The sequence below is a fragment of the Capra hircus genome, chromosome 17 (genome assembly GCF_001704415.2).
Source record: "Capra hircus breed San Clemente chromosome 17, ASM170441v1, whole genome shotgun sequence".
Lineage (NCBI taxonomy): Eukaryota > Metazoa > Chordata > Mammalia > Artiodactyla > Bovidae > Capra > Capra hircus.
In genome coordinates this window covers 41,773,515-41,794,417 of record NC_030824.1, presented here as the reverse complement: position 1 = coordinate 41,794,417, position 20,903 = coordinate 41,773,515, and the positions used below count along the sequence as shown (strand labels likewise).

General features: G+C 46.2%; 1 protein-coding gene across 6 annotated transcripts in view; it reads right to left on the bottom strand.

The window, feature by feature from the left end:
* Nucleotides 2,891-20,903, bottom strand: part of JADE1 (jade family PHD finger 1) — a 57,141-nt gene continuing 39,128 nt past the window's right edge. For 5 of the 6 annotated variants that reach the window (XM_018061527.1, XM_005691259.3, XM_005691260.3 and 2 more), the window contains exons 7-11: nucleotides 20,390-20,557; nucleotides 19,062-19,178; nucleotides 15,220-15,741; nucleotides 9,998-10,115; nucleotides 2,891-6,672 (exon numbers count right to left, since the gene is read on the bottom strand). In XM_018061527.1, coding sequence (XP_017917016.1) covers nucleotides 5,762-6,672; nucleotides 9,998-10,115; nucleotides 15,220-15,741; nucleotides 19,062-19,178; nucleotides 20,390-20,557 — 1,836 coding nt within the window. In that variant the 3' untranslated portion in view covers nucleotides 2,891-5,761. Of the gene's footprint in view, nucleotides 6,673-9,997; nucleotides 10,116-15,138; nucleotides 15,742-19,061; nucleotides 19,179-20,389; nucleotides 20,558-20,903 lie in introns of those variants that run through there. The other variant, XR_001919405.1, reaches the window with a different exon arrangement.

Genomic DNA, 20,903 nt, shown 5'->3' with positions numbered 1-20,903 from the left:
GCATTTCATATGAAAAAGAGAAACGATTCAAACTGTAAAGCTGAAGCAGAGCCAAAATGAGCAAGAAAAGGAGGAAAGACTACACGGAGGAGGGAAAACACCAGAGAAAAGATCTGCTTTGTGAAGAAATTGTCTCACGTGGTTCTAATCCAGAAATCAGAACCATCAGCCAGATTAACAGGTAAAATAACCATACTTAACCCATAATTAATAAATGTCATATTTAAGACAGACTATATAAGCCAAGTAGTACTGAGAATATCGGGATACATCAGTGATACATTAGGGAGGATAGTATACTTTTTTCTTTTACCTTTGCTATTTAATTTGGCATTACTTATTTATGAAAGCTAACCAGATTGTATACTTTATATAAAAATACTGATTTGAAGGTTTTGCATAGCGTCAATCTAGATTTTTAAAACGTTCTAACTGCAGTCATTGTCAAGAAACAGTGTGATTTTAGGTGATTCTCTTTAACTTTCCAAGTAATGTGTCAAGATATAGAGAAAAATATTCTTTGCATTCCTGATAGGGTGCTATTTTTTGATCATATATGCATATATTTTATATCTGTAAATGTGTGTGCATGTGTGTCCTACAAATGTATAGGACACTAAAGTAACTAATCCCATTCTCCCTGGAAGGTAGGGACTAACTGACCTCAAGCCAAATATATCATGTTATGTTCATAGTCATTCAACCAGTACATTAACGTAGTATTTTAAACCAAGATAATTAGCTTTTCTTTATAGAACTTCATTAAAGTTCACATATAATATTCTTAGTATACTCAAAAACACACAAACTAGTCTATGTGAATGCTCTCTTTATTCTGAGAGGCAGCAGGGTCCTGGGGCTGGAGACTGGAGGTGCTTGGTTCAACCACCTACCGACCTTGAGCATGCTGCTTAATCCCTGTTTGTCATGCTGTGAGCTTTAAATAAAGTAATGCACATAAAATGCCCAGCAGTGCCTCTGTCGCTTGATAAGCCCTGGGTAACCATCTGCAGGAGTCTGGAGGCTCTCTGATGACTTTGTGGCATGATGAAGTCAGTTATTATTGTGGAAATTATCACTATGGAGATGGCAAGGCTGCAGCTAACTAGGAGGAGCGAGACTTGAATCAGGGAAACCAGATAGAGGCTGCTGCAATAATCCAGGCAAGAAATGCCATTGAACTATACAGCAGTGGGTAGTGGGAAACAAGAAGCAAGAAACACTGAAGAGATACTGTGTAATATGTACACCGAGACCACCATTTGGCTGCGGGAGTTGGAGAGAAACACATAGGTTCCAGGTCTGGATGGCATTCTGTTAAGGCAAGGTATAGAAAAAGGATGAGTTCCCAAATCTCAAGCACCTGCACACGTCAAAGAGGAAGTACCCGACAAGCAGTGCAGTAGAACTCAGGAAAGGCTGGACTGCGGCGACGCCACTCGGCAGCCCAGGGAACGGTCAGTGTCAAGGAAGCAGATAACATGCTTGCTTTTACCCTTTCTCAGTCAAAGGTCTGGTCTGCCCCAGACCAGGGTACATCATCAGATGCAGCTCTGAACATTGAAGGGAAATCACACTGAAGATTTCGACCTTGAAGTTCATTGCAAAGTTTGCTGCAGATGGCGAATGTCTGCTAGCTGTTTTCTAAGTGATCTGGGTAAAACCACCAACATGGCCACGTTTCCCATCACGTGTTGCACAACTGCCAGCAAGAGGCCCTTCCTTTAGCTCCTGGGGACTTAATTTCCCTTGGGAACTACTGTGGTTATTCAACTTGAAGACCTTGTAGGAAGAATCAGTTATTTCTCTCTGGGGTCTTACTCAGAGCAAGCAACACGGAAGTAAATAGTCACTAAGGAGGAACAAGGAGAAATAAACAAGCTTTTAGCCAAATTGATGAACACCAATTCATGTTATTAAAACACCAGTGGCCAGTTTTACAAAAGTTGAAACTAGGAATTGTGCCATCACCCTGCTGTGGCTCCTGTTCATCACAGTATATATGAGAGTTAATCTCTGTGTAACCCGCACCTCTTTTGCTGTTCCTAGCACAGAGGTGCCCTGCATGACATGCTGATGCCTCCATGTAGAGGCTGAGTAAAGACCTTCCAGCAGGGAGAACACCGGACTAGAAAACCAGAACTGGGGTTGGCCCAGTTCTGCTAGTGCCTAATTAATGCTGTGATCTTCTTTGTAAAGAATGGAGGTATCTCTTTTTTGCCCTAATATTGTGGAATTCTGTGATCAAAATAATGCATTTAATGAAACCATTCTTTGAAAAATAATTTTTGATAGTCTCCCTGTTGTTCAGGAGTAACATGTATTTTTTTGCCTCAGAAGGCTCACCAGTCAACATTATGTTGGAGAAATAAGTTTCTTATTCTTAATCATAAACATGACAGCCAAACATTTACTAACTGCCTACTGCTTGCTTTCTATGAGATGCTCCATGAGCGTTCTTCAAATACCAGAGCAACCCCAAGAAGATGGTAGGATGTCACTCTTCTTTTTACAGAAGGGAAAACTGAGGCTTACAATTGTTACGTGACTTGGCAAAGGTCACGTGGCTGGTAAACTACAGTTTAGCCTTTAAACCCAGCTCTCTCCAACCTGACTCTTAAGTTGCTTCAGCTGGTTGTTTGCAGATCCAACATTGTATTCTGGAAAGAACTCCAACGAGGGAACCCCAAGATCAGACCATGATTCGTCAGGGCCTCACCATCAAAGTTGAACCAGAAAGCAGCTCAGTGAGCCTGTGCTCATCCAGTCTTTTCTTGTCCCCAGCAGTCTTCATGCCAGTGAGACAAGGGACATGCACCATCACATGAGACAGTGTGCACACGAACACCTGAACATTTAGCAAAACTAGATTTCAAATGACACTTTAAAATGTATTGCAAAATGTACAGCATTTATTCACATACAGACAAAAAGGCACAAATTCTACTAAATAGTTCAACAAAAAAATACAGCTGTCCTCAACTAGTTTTATAAATACTTTCAAAAAGGGGGTAGAAATAAATACAGGATTGGGCCATGTAATATAAAATAGTCATCTCTACATATACTTTTGTTTAATTCTGATTTTTAACTCTTCATGCACCTTTTTTTTTTTACCCAATTTTAGCTGAATGGACACCAAGCTAGGCACATAGTGAAAAATCCTCTGTACAAGGTTACAAATGTAATGACAAGTTTGTCCATTTCAAAATAATTAAGATTTGTACACAACACATATAACCCTTCATTTAGATTTTGTGTTTATAACCTAACAAATGACATTCCAGGCAACTTTACAAAAGTTTAACTAGCCTACATTTTTGACATAATACATTGATCATAATCAAAGATATTTCTTGGTCAGGATGCACACGTAAAGATAAAGCTTTAAACAAAGAAGAAAAGAAGAGCAAATGGTTCCATACTCAGAGTGCAAGTGGGCAGGTTGGGTTAGTTGCCGCTCATAACCTCATACAGAGTTCCCAGCAGGACGTGAAACTGACTTACAGAGCTGTCATTACACTGTCAGAGAAACTGTACCATTTGCATTTCAAAGCAGGAATTAAAGGTGTGGGCTTTTTGTGTTTGTGTGTTTTGTTTTTGTGTGGGGTTTTTTATTTTTGTTTTCTTTTTGGTTCAGCATAACTTGGAACGTTTGAAAGCTTTTCAACCTAAATGTGGGGAAAAAACAGGTAAGGCATTATTTTTGCACAAAACTAGCATTCCTAATAGTGCAAATGAATCTGGTACCTCTTATAAATGGTGAGAGGTCATAGACTTACTAGAATTTAGATTTTCTTTCTATGGCTTGACAGATTATCCCTCTATATATTCTACTCTCACCCAGAGCTGTTGCTGTAGTCAAAAAAGAGTCCACCTTCTTCTGTATCCAGCAAAAGGTTTCTTGCTCATATGCAAAGAAAAAAATCTGATTTTTAAATTATGCTGAGTTAATGTACAACTTGGATTCATAAGAAACTTCTAATATCTGTAGCAACAGTTTATCTGGACAACATTCTTTGAAAAATGAGCCCCATAGCTCAAAAATAGTCAATCTAAAAACCTGGGTCATTCTTTCCCCTCCCCTGAATCAGTTACTAAAATGTATTTGAAAAGTTAAGACTTGGTTTGAAAATGTCATACATACAATGGGGATGTATCAGATCTACTATTTGATCATCTGATAAAACTTGCATAGCAAGATGGAATTCAATAAGCCTTTTTTCCTTGTTGACAGTCATCTGGAAGACTTGAAAGGTAACTACTATAGAACTCAAAGCATCACTAAGTATCAGAATGTCCCTGCCACATGGAAATAAATGTATAAATGAATCAGAAATCTGAGTACTGGTATTAACAAACTAAGGGATAATTTAGGGGAAGTTGGGCTTGTTCCAAGTGCCCATAATTCTAAATCTCATTGCTACTTAAATTTTCCTTAAGTTTGATTCACAACTACATTGAATTCCAAAGAAAATTAACAGGACCTTAACACTATCCACTGTCTTAATACAAAACGCACTACAGTGAGTGCAAAAACAGAACATTGTACTCAAATTTAATGCTAAATTTATTGCTGATAACTTACTAGTTATTGCCATTTGCAATCAGAAAGTCCAAGTTACGAATTAGAGCTTAGAACTCTGACTCCAGAAAACCTGTTATACTTCAATCTCTTTCCTGTATAAACTTGGTCAAGGGTTTTAAGAGGTTATCGCAACTTATTGCCTTTCTATTATTCTTAAAATATAACCTATTTTGGGTTTTTTTCTCTTTTTTTTTTTTTCATTTTTTTTCTCCCAAGGAATCCATTCATGTTGGAAGGCCGGATTCCCCAGCATATGCACTAGTGTTTGGCTCTGGAAATGAGTCGCCAGAGTCTGGAAGTTCATTGCTTCAACTTGAACAGCCATTGTGTTGTTGGAAGCCAGGTGGCCAGGTATTGCCAACGGCCAGCAGAATCCCAGGCTGGCCCAGAAGATAGTGGTTAGGGAAGAGAAAGGCTGAGAGGACTGGTAAGGATGGGACCTTAACTGCCCTTTCTCATGGATGGAACCCTGGGATGGCGTCACTCTCCACCTGCCCTCTATCCAGAACACAGTCAAGAGCTGCCAGCAGCAGGACCTTGCTGCTTCCATTTACCCTAATCTCCAAGCTTCGGCAGCTCCACCCTGTCCCTTCAGATCTTCCGGTAATGACCTTTTTAAAACTTTTCTCTTCCCTCATCTGCTTTATTTACACATGAATTCCCTAGAATTACTGAAGCTTCAGAGCTACTGCCTGTATACTACAATGCAACAAAACAGTCCGTGGGCCAAAGTATAAATATGATTTCAAGATCCACCACAGTCCTAGAAAATAAGTTTTATGGGCTATTAAATGATATGTGAGGGTTTCTCAAGAACCATCTCTGATTCCATATATTCAGGTAACTAAGAGTTTGTGCTTTGGGAAGGATACAGAGGGCAGTAAGCACTCTTAGTTCAGCCTAGCCCTCTTTAGAAACTTACTTCATCCTTTCTTATTGTAGTGTTAAGTCAGCCTCTAGTCTTAGCAGTGTCTTACGGTTACAATCTACTCTTGTGTTTCCTCAACAAGTTGCAAATAACACACTTCTCACAACAATGATTTATAAATGACTCTGAAAGAAAATTCCAATCAGAATTGCAAGTAAATGTATTTGTGTAGCTCAGGAGTGATGGGTTTCCACTCGTTCCCCCGTGTCAGAGCTCTTGTCTCCTGCACCATCGCGCCTGTTTCATCAAGAGGCCAGAATGCTCCTCCTGATGATGTCTGTCCTCCTGCTGATGGAGCTGCTGGCGTGGATACACTTCTTCTCTGAGGCCTCGCTCTCGGAGTCACTCATCTCTGCGTCAGGGACGTACCCGTCATTCTCGTTCTCAGCTTTCAGTTTGCTTTTCGCCCTCTCCTTGGCTGGAACTCGGCCTAGGCCCAGGTAGGGGTAGTCTGAGTGCTGGTGGCAGGCCCCCTCTGGGGCCTCTCCCTGCTGCTGCCGTTCCCCCTTCTTTGGAATCCGGAATCCTCCCCAGTTCTTCACTGGGCTGGCAGGTGTTGTAGGCACTTTGACTGCAGACTGGTTATAGTTCACTTTGATCAGTGAGCCGTTGCACTTGGGCACCGCCTCCTTCCTCGTGCCCGGTGCTGACTGCCCCGCCCCAGGGGAGGCGGCAGCTCTGGCGTGGTCCGCGTGCCTCTGGGACACATCTGTGGACCTCAGAGGCTTGTGACTCTGTTTCAAAGGTCTGTCCTTTAAGTCTCCCTTGCTGAGGTCACAATGAAAACGATGGTCTCTTCTGCTCCCGTGCTCTGGCATCACCACGCCATTTTTCTGTTGTGCTGATACGAGCCGTGCTTCTGCAAAGGTCTTTTCAAAACTCAGAAAGCTCTCTGGGCCCACCATCCCCTCCCTTCTGCCCGCCAGGTCTGGCTGCTTTAGCGGGGCTTTGCCTTCGCTCCCAGGGCTGTTCTGCAATGGATCTCGCTTGTGGGGCTTCTTCAGCGAGTGAACCAAGGAAGTACCCATTTGCTTCCTGAAGAACGCAGAATGCCACTTCAAGTCCTCTATCTTGGGAGCATCAGGGCCCACAGAATGACTGTTAAACAGAAGCATGTTTTCCAGTGAGGAGGAGGAGCAAGAGGAAGAAGGCACACCTGTGAACATAAGACCACAGAAAAAAGAAATTGCAGCAGAAGCCAAGCCAGAAAAACAAAATTTTAGACCCCTTAGCATGGCCCACTAATGCAGACTTCCCACCCAACAGTACAGCATATAATCACCCAGTCTGTAAAAGTTTGGTTTTTATAGTAAAAATACTACCTGCCTCGAGAATCTGCATGCTCTAGACGCTCTTTTCTAAAACAGCTTAAGTTCACATAATTTTTTTCATGAAACTGTCTTCAAGGAATACACTTGCCTTCAAACAAAATAACTGATCTGATTCTCATATGTGATTTACTGCAGAATCTTTCCGTGGTCAAGTAAGCATTGCCTCCACCACCCCGTGGTCCTAGCACCTGCCTCGCCTGCTGCCTGGGAGCAGCACACACACAAGGGCAGGGAGTGGAGCTGTTATGCTTTCTCCAAATTATCTGTCCCTCACAGGGCTTGAACGAGACTAAATACACATACACTGTGAAATGAATAAAGGGAGGTGTTTAAAATCATTCTTGACACAGTACATATGTCTACTCATTATAAGTACAACACACTTGTGGAATTTAACTGAATTATCTAAACAAGGATAAGTTAAATTGGTGTTTTTCAAGCATTGTTTATGTAAATCACATTAAGAACTAAGTTGCACAATCATAACCCAGTAAAAGTGCACTTTTCCTGCAGCCATGTTAGCCTTCATCACCGACATGAATACTCTGACATTTTCTGTTGTTTCACTTATTTTAATGCTGGTGATGACCTGCTAAAATGCATCTCACAACCCGGTAACTAACTGTAACCCTCAGTTTGAAAAATATTGGGTAAATCCATAACATACTAGAGTTCATCAGAAGGACCATGTCCCTGCAGAAGCCTCCAGAGCCGCAAAACAGCTGTCCTGTTCTCTGAGCCACCAGGAAATGAGGTTTCGTCCAGAATAGCACAGGAGCCCATGTGAACCTACTGCTGGGCAGGAACGCACACCATGTGCAGACAGAATGAGCTAGCGGCTCTAAAAGAATCCCCACGACCACAGGGGACGGGGCTTTCCAATCTGCTCTTCCAGAAATGGCTGCTTTCTCAGTAACCAAACTTAGGGCCAACCTTCACACCACATTTCTATTTCTTTTACTCAGTCACCCGCTGTAGGAAAATAAAAATGTAAGAGGTACTGTCCTCTGATTTCCATTGTTACTTGGGATCCAGGCTCTGAGGAGCCTCAGCTTCATGACTCCCACAAGCACTGTCCCCACTGAGGACACTCACCCAAGCAGAACGGCCCTGCCCATCCCAGAATCACAGACAGTGTCAACATGGACCCCAGGGACACATTCAAGTCACGGCCCTCTGCTCTGCCTCATCTGGAATCCTCTCTCTCAAAAGGTAGATCAGGTGAGGCACAAGTGAGAACACAACTGAAAGTCTAAAACTGGAAAAAGGGAGGGAAAAAAAGGCATCCCAGGGGCTCCCACTCCCTTCCCTGGGGCATGGCTTCCAACCAGGCACACCTGGCACGCACACTGGGGGCAGGAGGACCCTGCACCCCATTCCTGCTGTGGAACAGCAGAGGGACTCGACCATAGGCCCGCATCGCAGCTGTTACACAGAACGCTGCCTGACCTTCAGAGGCTCAGCCACTTACCCAAAGAGACGCCCTGAAACACAAACAAAACGCAAAAATGCCCTGATACCTGTGAGAAATGACCCAAGTAGAATCAGATCAAAGTATTCTTTACAGCTTCCTTTCACAACTTACTTTCAAAGGCAAACTCACTCATTAGTAATCACTCATGACATAAGGACCTAGCAAGTCAGAGAAAGCCCTCCAGGGGCAAAACTCCGTAAGCACAACTGCACTGGCGATCCTGGGCCGCTGCTGCTGGAGGAGAGTGCTCCACACCAGCCAGGTGGACACAAAGGGAGAGCCTCCTCTTTTATTTGCATTCAAATAGGAATAATGAAGAGACATAAATTCACTTTGATGAATCAAACTGCTGGTACTGGGTTGGCCAAAAAGTTCTTTTGGGGTTTTCTGTACCATCTTATGAAAAAAATTTCAAACTTTTTGGCCAACCCAATATTTACGATACTCTACCTGAAAAAACTTATTTCAAAAATTTTACAACTGAACTCACAAGTCTAGCTATTGATATAACCTTGACAGATTTGGGGAATATTTACTCTTGCAAATTATCTAGGATAATATTACTAAATAAGTTAACGGCATCAAGGATATCTTTTAAAACTTGCCAAGCTTTTTATCCTCTTTGTTCAGCTGACCAGTTACTTCTGGTCACATATATCCAGATGGTTTCAAGTAACCCCAGAATGTCAACATAATAGGTCATGACTATTTCTTCGTTTAGTCCCTGTTCCATGTTGTATGTAGAGCCACAGAAGCAGAAGGTGAGAGAAAGCCGGCTGACTGTGCACAAGGAAAGTTGTGCCAAGAGAAGCAGATGCGCGCTCCCAAGACCTACCTACTAGCGGGTAGGTCTCTACACATTCAGCATTCTTCCTCCTCCTCTGAAATCCTTATAACACCTGCTTTCTGGGGCTTGTGAGCACAGAATGTTAGCACTTCAAGGCCTTCAGAGGCCAGAATTCTGGACCAAACCTCTTACAGATGGGCAGACTTCAGAGAGGTCCAACAACCTGTCCCACTATGCTCTTGATCTCAAAGTCACTGAAGTGCTCTCCAAAGGGAAGGAAGTCCATACCTTAGTTTTTTTCTTTGGAGAAATGCAAAAATAGGCGGCACTAAATAAATAATTTGTGCTGACTCTCAAAAACATTCAAAATTCCAATTACACCGAAATAATCCACTGTAAATGTTATCTAAACGTGGATATGTACATTAAGTAATCTTAGATATATATACCATGTTACAGGTAGACCCAAAGGCTAGATAATCAATACATCTTTTTAGGTATCCCCGAGACACTGTACATTTATCAAGTGCTTTGCAATACATAAGTTGCTCTTTGAGTCTTACACTATTTCCCAGGAGGGAGCTGGAGATCTCATCCCAACATTACGTGTGAGGAAATGGAAGAAACTCAGAAAACTAGACTCACTTGTGTGGGGCATGTAAGTAGGGAATACAGGATTTAACCCATAGGAGGCTGAACCCATGGCCCCATCCCCTAGACCACAGTGCCTCAAATGCCTGAGATTTCCCTCAACAACAAAAGCCTTCCCTTTGATTCTTCTAGAGTAAAAAAGAAAATTGAAAAGACACTAGCATGTTTTCCCCCTGAACAGTGTTAAGGCTAACAAACCCCTGCCCTGTTGTTTGACCTACCAGGGCTTAATGCATACCTGAAACTCTTTCTTGCTCCAAAAGCTTAGTGTAAAGATTGAATATCTGTTCCTGGACTTTGCACACAGATCGTTTAATCTTTTCCCTGCGGGTCACCATGTAAGTGAGGTTCCGAACCTGGAACGTAGAGAATAAAGATTCTAAGTAAGCAATATACATTATAACAGTACTTTTTTTTAACCTGAGGAAAAAAAAATGTGTCCCACTAGGTCCTTGACTGAAAATATAAATGTTTTATGTAATCTCTGACCTCCCTGTGATGCTAAGAAGTACCACAGAGAGGGCCTGTAGGAGGGAGCCATGCCCCCAACACCAAACCAGGCCAATGGCCTGGCCATCAGCTCATCCCGGCAAAGAGATGCCCAACGGTGTCCAAAGCCAAGCATACCAGCTCTTGCCAAAGGACTCTGCTTATCACCCCCTATATCCTCCCATGAATTCTATTGTCAGAAGCTTTAGAGCAGTTCAGAAGCCACCCTGGTTGCACTTTATCAAGCATCTTCTGAAGATGCAACTAGGCAAGCACAAGGTCAAGGACCATCAGAGGGAAGAGCCCCCCCAAAAAACGTTCCTGCATGGGGCCCACGAGAATGCCAAGTGGTCACCAAGACACTGAGCTCTCTGAAATACCTTGGAGTTTACAGGTAGCTACTTTGTTCCTACAGAACAAACACCTAGGGAGAGTCCTTGCTCCGCACACATATTTGCTACCATCAGCATCTTAAGGCCAGCTCTCTGCATCACCACTGGAAAACACTGACACTGCCTACTTCCTGATCCATCTGTCAGGAACTGAGAGCCCAGCGCTACGAGCTCCACTTGGCATCTGATGCACAACCACTGGGGGACAGCATGCATATCCTCATTAACCTATACTAACTAATCAACACAAATTTGTTCCCCCTTTTCAAAGCCACCTGTGATCAGTCAATACAGAGTCAAAATTTAATGACTTAGTCAATAAACTCCCTTAAATCTGTTCAGTCCTAAAACTTATTGGTAAACCCAATCAGTTTACATGGGCCTGGAAACACAAATGTCAAATGCAACACACCATATACACAATTAAAGCTGTCTTCAAGATGTGAACAATACCTTCCCAGAAAGCTCAGTGGCAAGACTGAGAAAAATGACTTCATATCCCGATCAGCTCCCACACCAAAGGCACAACTATACTCTCCCACCACTAGGGCAGTCCCATCCCCAGTCACCTTCTCAAAGGTCACTCATCTTTCGGCAGCAAGTGGCAACAAGACACACACAACCCTGAATTTTGGCTTATGTTCAGACACCACCCCTAAAGAACCCTAACAATTCCATCTGCTCTTCCCCAGCTGTGTTAAAGACAGCCCCCTTTGCGAAAGGACACAAGGTCAGCTGGCTTTCACGTTTGCATTTTACATATCATAAATGGTGTAATTTCCCAGCCAACAGCAGGAACACCAAGTCAGGCTTCTCTTGATCCCAAATGATTCACTGTTTGTTTAGGAATTTTCTAACACTTGTTAATAAAAATAATTGTGAAGAAAATCAGCCTTCCTATAATTTCAGAGTAAATACTGTTTCAGTGTCATTCACCCTGGTTAAATAAAATACATTCTGACGGCCTCACCCCCTCCCTCCCAAGCAGTAAGTAGGTGTCCTTTTTAAGAGTCCTTTTTAAGAATTCTGTTCAGTTTGGGGATGGAGGTAGCCAGTGGGTGAGATTTTCTTTACAAATATTCTACTCAAAGGAGATTTAAGAGTAGAAGCTCAAAAAGAGGAAGGAGTCAAACCTAGATCATTATTGCAGACTCATTAATTACTGAAAAACAAATGAAGAATGGTTTTTACATTAAGACAGGGAACCCAACTTGTGGAGATAGGAAGGGTAAATTCTCTGACAGGAGTGGCCTTATCCAGGAGTGGACAAGGTTAAAGTCAGATGTACAATAGAGATACATCTTTTTCCTTAAAATGGCCAATGGAAATAGAAAGACAGAGAACTTGAACTCTTATTACTGAAATTTAACTTCAGCGTCTGCAACCACTTTTCCCAGGAAAGATGTCCACCCTGGCTGCTAAGTGGGAAAACCACACTTCCATTCCCCATAGTCTGAGAAGAGAGACATCTATGACCCCAGGGTTTTACTGGAAAAATCAGCCTCTGAATAACCTAGACCTGGGTGGCCACAGAATAGTGAGTGCCCTAAACCTCACCTCCCTTATGCACAGAACGCCCTCGTGAAGGGCAACCTCCATCAGCAGCCCCTGTATATCAAACTGAACGGAGGCTCTGTCAAGACACATCTTGCCTGGCCTTTCTGTGCACTGCTAGATCTGACTTCCTTCCCCTCCATCTTCTCCCGATTGCCAGCGAGGTGGCACCCAAAACCAGATCTCCTACGTTAAACCCAAGAGACACAAAACAAAGGTTCCCAAACATGGAAGGGGCCTAAAATACAGAATGCTGGCCTCCACATCCAGAATTTCAGCAGTCAGGTGGGGTCCAAAGGTCAGCAGGTCATATTGCTGCATGTTGAGGGCCACGCTCTGAGAACACTGCCCTCAGGAACCCAACAATGATCTCAAGTTTTCTTGAATCCCAAACACTGCTTGCAACACTAGAGCTTAACTTGACTTTTATGTTTACGACAACTGTAGCCTCTATCATAATGTCAAGTGACCAGAATGGTCCCCCAGGGCCTGCTGTTTGGATGCCCCAGTGCAGAGGTGGTGTATTCTTATGAGAAAGTACTCCTTTTGCTGCTGAATTCATGTTTAGTGCTTCCTTCAGAAGACAATGTCTGGGGGAGAGCGATCCCACCAGAGTGAAGTGGCAGCCTTGGCAACTTGGCATGGCACCCGCCTCATCGGTAATGGTGTCTTCAGGTCCCCACACCGTTGGGAGACCATTCCTGTCACCTGTCTGGTCCAGAACTGGAACGCAGGTGTGCAAGGCACCCCCAAGGTGTGTATTTGCAGGAACAACCACCATTATCACTCAGCGTGGTCTGCATTTCTAATGAGGCCTATTCACTCCTCAGTTCTGAAGGGAACACATGCCTTGATCATGTCCTTCTTATTAACCACTAAGAAATGTTAATTACCTAGTGTGAATTATACTACCTAGTGTGTGAATTACCCAAGACTCAACTCACTTGAAAACAAATTTATGATTTGTTCTTACTGTCACCCCTGCTCTGAGGAGTCTTCTGCCCAATACTGTTTATAATTACAAATAACTGTACTCTCTGCAGCAAGGCCAGGATTTCCATTTTTTAAAGCCTCCACCCTAACTGGCCTTGTGGCACATTTTGGAAAACATGGTTTTCATTTTAATAAGCTTAAACTGACACTAAAGGCCCTAAAATCTTAACGACTCTTTAAAGTAAACGCAAGTAATGCCACACAGACAGAAATCCCGATTTATTCCCTATTCTCATACATCATTGGCATTCTACTTAGAAAGCAAGTGATGACTCAAAAAAAAACTTTAGAATTTCAAGTGCGTGTTAATCTGAGTATCTTAAGTACAGAAGTTAGTACACCACAAGCGTTTTCTACACTTTTATTCTGTGGTGATTAAGACACACACACAGTCCAAACATTAGACTTCTCGTCGTCCCTCCTGAGGACTGACTCCAAAGCTCATGCAACCCCGAGTACAGCAGTTGTCGGGCTGGGACAAGGATTCTCACCAGGATTCCACTTTATCCTTCTGAACCCTTTTCTCATCGCTAACAAAAAAGGTCACACAGACCTGTGATTGAGGCGAGGTCGTCTTCACACTCACCACCAGGGGGGGCACGGGAGCAGGAGAGCCTCAATTCCACACCCCTCACCTCCCCTCTGCCTGAATCCTGGTGGGGTGTCACCGTCAGGTTCTAGAACAGTCTCTTCTAACGCAGGCCCACCAATACTCTCCCTGCCACGCCTCCTCTGCCAGGGCGGTGCTGGTGTCTGTGAGAGCCGGGGCTTTTTGGTTCGGTATTTCTCCCACGTAACCCTATTCGTTGCCTACGCTCTCACTTCCCATCAGCTCTGAGTCAGATTCTCTCCCAGGCAGGTGAATCACTAATAAGTTAGGTGCTTGGGGGAGATGCGTTAACCATTTCAGGCCACTTGGGTGCCTTTCAGCACAGGCTGCTCCTCCGTTCCATCTCCCGTGCACTAATGAATTTAATCGGAGCCGGCTGTTAGCAGCAGGGCAATCGGGAGCTGCCGCAGAAGGTGTTCAGAGACGCATCACCAATTAGGAAGCTTCAGTCAGAAGCTACCTACGGGGAGCAGGAGGCCGGGGCGGGGGGGAAAGGCAGCCCGCTCCTGATTATTCCAGTAGCAGGAAAGGAGGTCCAGACGGGGACTCCAGAGACGCTGGGGAGATACAAAGCAGCAACAGCGGGAGGGAAGTGCCGCCAGCCGAGACTGCGGGCAGAAGTGTGATCCAGAAGTGTGAAACGGAGTGTGCTAGTGTGCCCACAGGCTCCTCAGTCAGATCACAGGCCTCTGTGCACCAGGAATCCCACCCCACACCCACACCAGACAGACAGACACACGGACACAGTCACAGACAGGCACACACACACACACACAGCCTCGGTGACGACGGAGCACCTCGCTGCGGGAGAGCCTGGGGGAGCAGACACGCAGGGGCGCGGTGGCGATGCACGCAGGCTAGCACCCACGCCTGCTCTGCTCAGTGACTGCGAGGGCGAAGGCCCCGTGAGGAGCCGAGGAACGGGGCTGGGCCCGAGAAGCAGTGCGCCGCTCTCCTCAGAGAGCCAGTGACCAGCACGTAGGGTGTGCCTCCCCAGGCTGAACAAAAGATCTGCCTGCCTCTGCCCGCCCGCCCCAGCCCCCACACCATGAAATCCATTCTGGCTTTTCAGTCTGTAAACAATTCTAAGCCCATCCCTTGGCCATTTCCCTGGGGCTCAGTTCCCTCTAGCTCTAGAATGGAGGAGGGTAAAGAGGTACCCCATGTGATCTCCCAGAAGAACAGTTAACTACAAGTGTTTAAAATTAAACCAGAGAAGCTCCCCATTCTGCGGTCATCTTGCGTGTGGGTACATCGAGTTTCCCAGCCCATTAATATATGGAACCAACACCACCTCATGCTGCGGTATGTACAGGGTCTGAGAGTAAATGAACCGGCTACCGTCCCTTGCTCTGGGCAAGCGGCCGTCTCTTTGCCGTCGTCTTCTCTAGGCCACTACAAGGTGTCAGTGTCGATCATTACCCTCTCCAGGTCCTGCCGCAGGTGCGTGAACAGCTGCAGCCTCCTAAACAAGACGTCCTGCTCCCGCTTGGCCAGATTGTCCTCTTCGTCTTTCTTTGGAGTGATGAGGGGCTTGTTGAAGTTGACCTTCCTCTTCAACTTCCAGTACTGGTACAGGAAGTCCACCACCTCCTCGGGCAGCCGCAGGGCCCTGGCCACGTCCAGCAGGTTGACGAACGTGTAAAACTCGTCCTCCAGCTGCTGCAGCTTCTGCTTACGGACACTGACCCGGTGGGCCTCCCCCCGATTCTGCTCGAGGCCAGCGAAGGGCTCCAGCGGATCCCGCGGGGAGCACTCGGGAGCCCCATTCTCCTGAGCGGTCCCCTCACCAAGGCCCTCCTCGGCTTTGCGATGCGAGCTGTGCTTCGGACAATAGGACTTGAACTTGACTTCGTCGTTCTCTGCCAAGATGGTCTTCATCTCTAGGCCCCGGTCAAACGCACAGGTCACGTGGAAGGCTGTGCGGCAGTTCTTCACGGAGCACTGGCGAGAAAACAGAGCGAGCGGTGGGGTTAGGGAGGGACAGGACCCGAAGCCCTGAGCGCAAGCACCCCGTCCACCCGCACGCAGGTGTACCCGCACGCACACACACGGGAAGAGCTGCACTTGGAGCGCTCAGGGACAGAAAGGCTTCACGTGGATGACCCCTGGCAGATCTAACTGTGCTTTAAATAAGCTATGGCTTGGGATTCAGGAGGCTTTTTTTTCATTAACCAAACAGTAACTCTCTTACAAAAGCAACTGCATCCAGAATCACCTCATAAGGCCCACGTAATTATACAGGTGGCACGTGCAGATGTTCTCAATACACAGCGTGTACTCTCACGCATTCACTTGCTTTTTTACCCATCTGAGCTTTTCTAACGCCTGAGTGGTGAAATCTCCTCAAGAAGAGATGTTACAGGATCACGGGGGCCCTTCCCGTGTCCCCCAGGACGAGGCCCAACACGGGTGGCACACTCCTCCCAGCAGTGGGGGTTGCTCAAGACCCAGGAGGTGAATTAAAAACTCCCAAAGAGATGCAAGGAACCAGAGACTGGGACCACCCTGCACAGACAGCGTGAGACTAGTCTCTGCACCCTAGGGAAGCTCTGCCAGATGCAGAGGCCTCTGGGCCCATGAGGCCGAGCTCTGAGACCTGGGCATGCTGCGCCTGGCAGTGCAACCGCGAGGGGCCTACTGCCAGCAGGTGAAAGGAAGGTCAGCCCAGAGGTCAGGCCTACCCAGCCCGACCTCTCACTCACTGCCCCACCAGGAGGACCATGTAGTGCCTTTGATCCACACAGCAAGCTGGAGGCCTAGCAGGAGGAAAGTGATTAACTTCTCCCCATCTGATCAGTGCTGGGAGAATGCCAGGGAGGAGGCTCCTGGTGGTGACTGAAGCCAGTCCCCCTAAAAAGCAACACGGTATTGTGTGAGGCCAAGTGATCCTGGGCACAGCAAGCCTGTAGAAAGAAGAACCCGCAACCCGGTGGCTTGGGGCCAGCTGAAAAGCTTAACTAAACTCATTCAAAGGAGCCCTGCACAGCATCATCACATTCTGCAAAGGCTGGGGCTGGGGCTTTGGCTTCTTCCCCTAATCACTTCAGAATTTAAGAGGGGACTCAGTGCCAGTCATGACTTCTTCCATTATGACAAAGCCTCTTCTACCCAAAGTACAGAAAATCTAGCTCACTTCACAGAAAATCAGTTCCCCCAGTGCACACACTTCAAGCACACGAACATAAATCTGTAATTTTGTCTTTAATAATAACCTCAGTTCCAAGCAACGTGTGAAATCCGCTTTGGTGGCAGAACACACACACACCTGGCCACTATCAGTAAAAGGCCAAGCGCTCCTCCTCCTCCGCAGGCAGCCAAGAGGGGAGGAGAGTGGAACGGACAGCGGAGACGCTATCAGGGTTTGGCGCCAACAACACACTTTAAATCAGCGCCCCTGCAAGAGGAACACGCCACAGCAGAACGTTTATGCTGGGCTTTGTAAAGACGCCAAATGGCCTTCCTCTGGGTTTTCCCATTCAGGTTGACTCAGCAAACAGATGTTACAGAAACATAAGCCTGAGCCTTTCCAGCTGCAGACATTTCAGACAGGAATTCTTTAATAAAATCATTCTATTCTGTGAAGATATGAAAAATCATCAAACCTCCTTGGCCTCTCCTCCTTCAAATTAATATTCTGGAAAAAAGAGGTCAATGGCAACAACAACAAAATGTCATTTTATCATCTCTGTTTAAAAGAGAAGCAGAGATCCCAATCAATGAAGGATCCATCAATGAAGGACCTGCTCAGTAACGGGTGTAATCTCTACCCTCAGAACATCAGGTACCTTGGAAGAAAACGATTTCCATTTTCCTTGGTTTGCACAGCTTGTTTCCATGGGCAGTCTATACACACATACATATACCCGCTCCAATGTCTTTTTTTTTTTTTTACTTTGTGGCTTTTAAAAAATTTCTCCTCCATGTCCTCTGAATACAATTCTCAGGCCAAAGGCTTTTGTCATGTTTTAGTTCTAAGCAGATTCCATTCACATACAAAAGAGTCTGCACTATTTTCAAGGTCCACAGCCAAATCCCACCAGCTGTCTCCTGCCTCACCCTCTGAATATTTTTGTTACATTTTGGATTCTTGAACACCAGTGGAAGTGATAACGAAGAAAAGCACAACTGCTTGGTGTGTAAAATGAAAACTTTTTAAAAACCACCAGCCACTGGATATCTTACCGAGAGGAATATCTATCAGCCAAAATACAAACTGATTTTGTCAAATGAGGTCATTTCTTTCAAAGTCTCAACTGGTCCTCTGACCAAGCTTGTGCAGTATGTGTCTGTGCTGAGCTGCCGTGTTTTCTGCAACAAGAGAAACCCCCCCAATCCAACACCTCTGCCCTCAGGAGGTGACCCGGGGACTGAGGGGGGGCGGTGGAGCCATGGCCCTGAGGGGGCACCCCCACAGGAGGGGCCAGCAGGGCCACAGGCAGGCCTTGGAGACCTTGGTGCAACAGCGTCTCAGGCCTCCTAAGTCAAGACTGTCTAGATGCCAAAAACGTTGAGGCCCAGAAATTAACTTCTCAAGTAGTCTTTTATACAACACGGTAAACCACCAGGCCATCTATATTTTCTCCTTAATTCTTCCCACATTATGACCTTCTGCACTTGCCTGCACATGGACACAGAAAATGCAGGCACAATTTTTATATACAGGCTCCCCTCCAACCCCACCTCGCGCACACAAGAGCATAAAAAAATCAGAAATCCAGGCTGTGCAGAACCCTAGGAGCAGCACCTCAGGGGTGCCCCCTACCCAGCTGGTGCTCCAAGGAGTCCCTGTTTTACCAAACACAAAAACATCAGCATGCCAAGCTGATTCCAAACACTGTGCACCAAGACAAGGAGCCAACGTGCACGCCTCAGACACTAGCGGGGCCCCTCAGCAGGTGGAGGTGACTGTCCCTCAAGTGCCCAGCCTCCAGCTTGCCCCCAGGGCTGTCCCCAGGACGCCAGGCTTGTGGCAGCAAGGAGAAACAGGAACAGACTGGAACTGCCAGGCGGCCCAGGCAGACTTCTGAGCTGCCCTATGAGGGTTACAACTGGTGTTCTGGTTACAACCCACCAATAAAAGCATGTACACGGGGTGTGGCTGTACCCCCGCCCCTATCACCACCCCCGGGGGCCCTCAGCAACCTGAGAGGGCTGTGCTTCCTGGAGTCCAGTCCCATCTCCAAACCCTGTGAGAGTTAGTTCAGAACCCTGCCCTGCAATGCAGGGAAGGGTAGTCACACTGTCCTGACTGAGCTGATTACCTGTATGGATGCCCCAAACTTCTCATTGCAGAGGCTGCACACAAGCGCCCACCGACTGCTGGGGATGTGGGACACCTTCGTGATGGGCTCCATCTTCTCAGGGCTGCCGATGCTCACCTGGAGGCCGAGACACAGCAAGACAGAGAGGTAGAGCCCGCCAGACAGACAAAAGCAGAGCACAGACAGGAGAAACCTCAAGATGCGTTCCTTCCCCACGACTCTCCTACCAGGGGATACCAAGGGGCCCTCGCCCTCCTAGCACAGGTAAAATCCCACTTTAAAGGGGCGAGCTCCACACCTGGGGACGGGGGTTGGGTTTCATCTGATGCAAACATCCTGTTTGTAAAGACATTCAGATATACCAACACTCACTGCTCACCCGAGTGATAGGTCAGATGTGTACGTATCAGGACAAGGTAAGCGAGTACACCTCTGGTCCACAGAGAAGTGGTCAAGGCTGGAAATCCATCTTAAATATACTAAAACACATTGTGAACAACTGAGTAAGTAAATACTGACTGCTTTTAAAATAGTATCTCTCTCTCACTAAAGAAAAACCATTCTCCTCAGTCAGAAATGTTTACTAAACTAAATAGAAAACTACCGAGATAAATAAGGTGCCCTCTCTGTGTTTGGCCTGGATCACTGAACTGTATCCTGTCAATACCAAACTGTGAGATCCCAAGTCTTGAAGCCTCACTTCAAAAATCACTCAGATAACTTTTTTCCTCAGGAGAAAAATGCACCAAAATTACACACCAAAAAATGCTAAAATTTGAATCACAAATGATATTCTCAGAGTGAGCCATGCAAATTAAATTAGTCAAGGTCTGGGACTTGAAATAAATTAGACCAGACTTGAAATTAAAAAGGTCGAAATTCTTAGGCTAAGTAAGAATTTTAATAAAAATCACACAAATGTAACCTAGAGCAGTGGTTCTTTAACCACAACTGTGTGGTCTGCATGGTTCGTCAGCTCCAAGGGGTTACAGCCCACCTCAGGGGAAGGCCGCGAAGTGAACGCCATGGGTCCGCTCCTGGGACCCTCTGCGCAGAGGAGGGCCAGCTGCAATGGCATCTGAAGACAAATCTGAACACCTCCACCCAGGAATCCAACTAGCTGTGGCTCCCAGTGAGCATGTCTACAAGCGTACACACCGCAAGCAGGCCACAGCATGCCTCAGGCTCAGTGTAAGGTGGAAAAAGGAGGAATTCACAGGCGTCGTGTTCCTCAACAGCTACGATGAGGCCTGCTAATTAATGAATGGCTCCCCATGAGAATGAGCAGCCACGGGCTCTGGAGCTGAACCGCCCAGAAGGGTACCCACCTCGGGGATCCAAAGCGCACAGCTGACGTGCACCCACTTGGTCCCACTGCGGGTGGGCTTCATCGCTCCTCCTTTCTTGGGACACAGCAAACACTTGGGCTGAACACCCAGGGCGCACGTCCGGCACAGCCAGCTGCCCTCTGGGACCTTGAGGATTCCATAGCAGGCCTGTGAAGACACCGCACATCCCAAGGAAAAGAGAGAAGAGAGTTGTTTTTCCAGGTATGTCTATTAGTTTTAAACACCTAGAAAGGGCTTAACAGAACTGCCACCAAACAGAGGCACTCCCTTCAGGAAAGGTGCTGGGCAGCCTCACAGTCAGGAGGTGGGTGCCACACACTCCCGGGGTGGGCCTGAGAACCACTCAAGGACAGAAAGGTCTAACAGAAATCTGCTGTGTAGCTACAGATACCCCCTGTACCAAGTTTCTAAATAGTAGTCAGTAAATCCTCAAAACACTCTCCAGGGCTAGATGGGGTAGGCATCCCTCTGATTTACTGATGCAGCTGACACA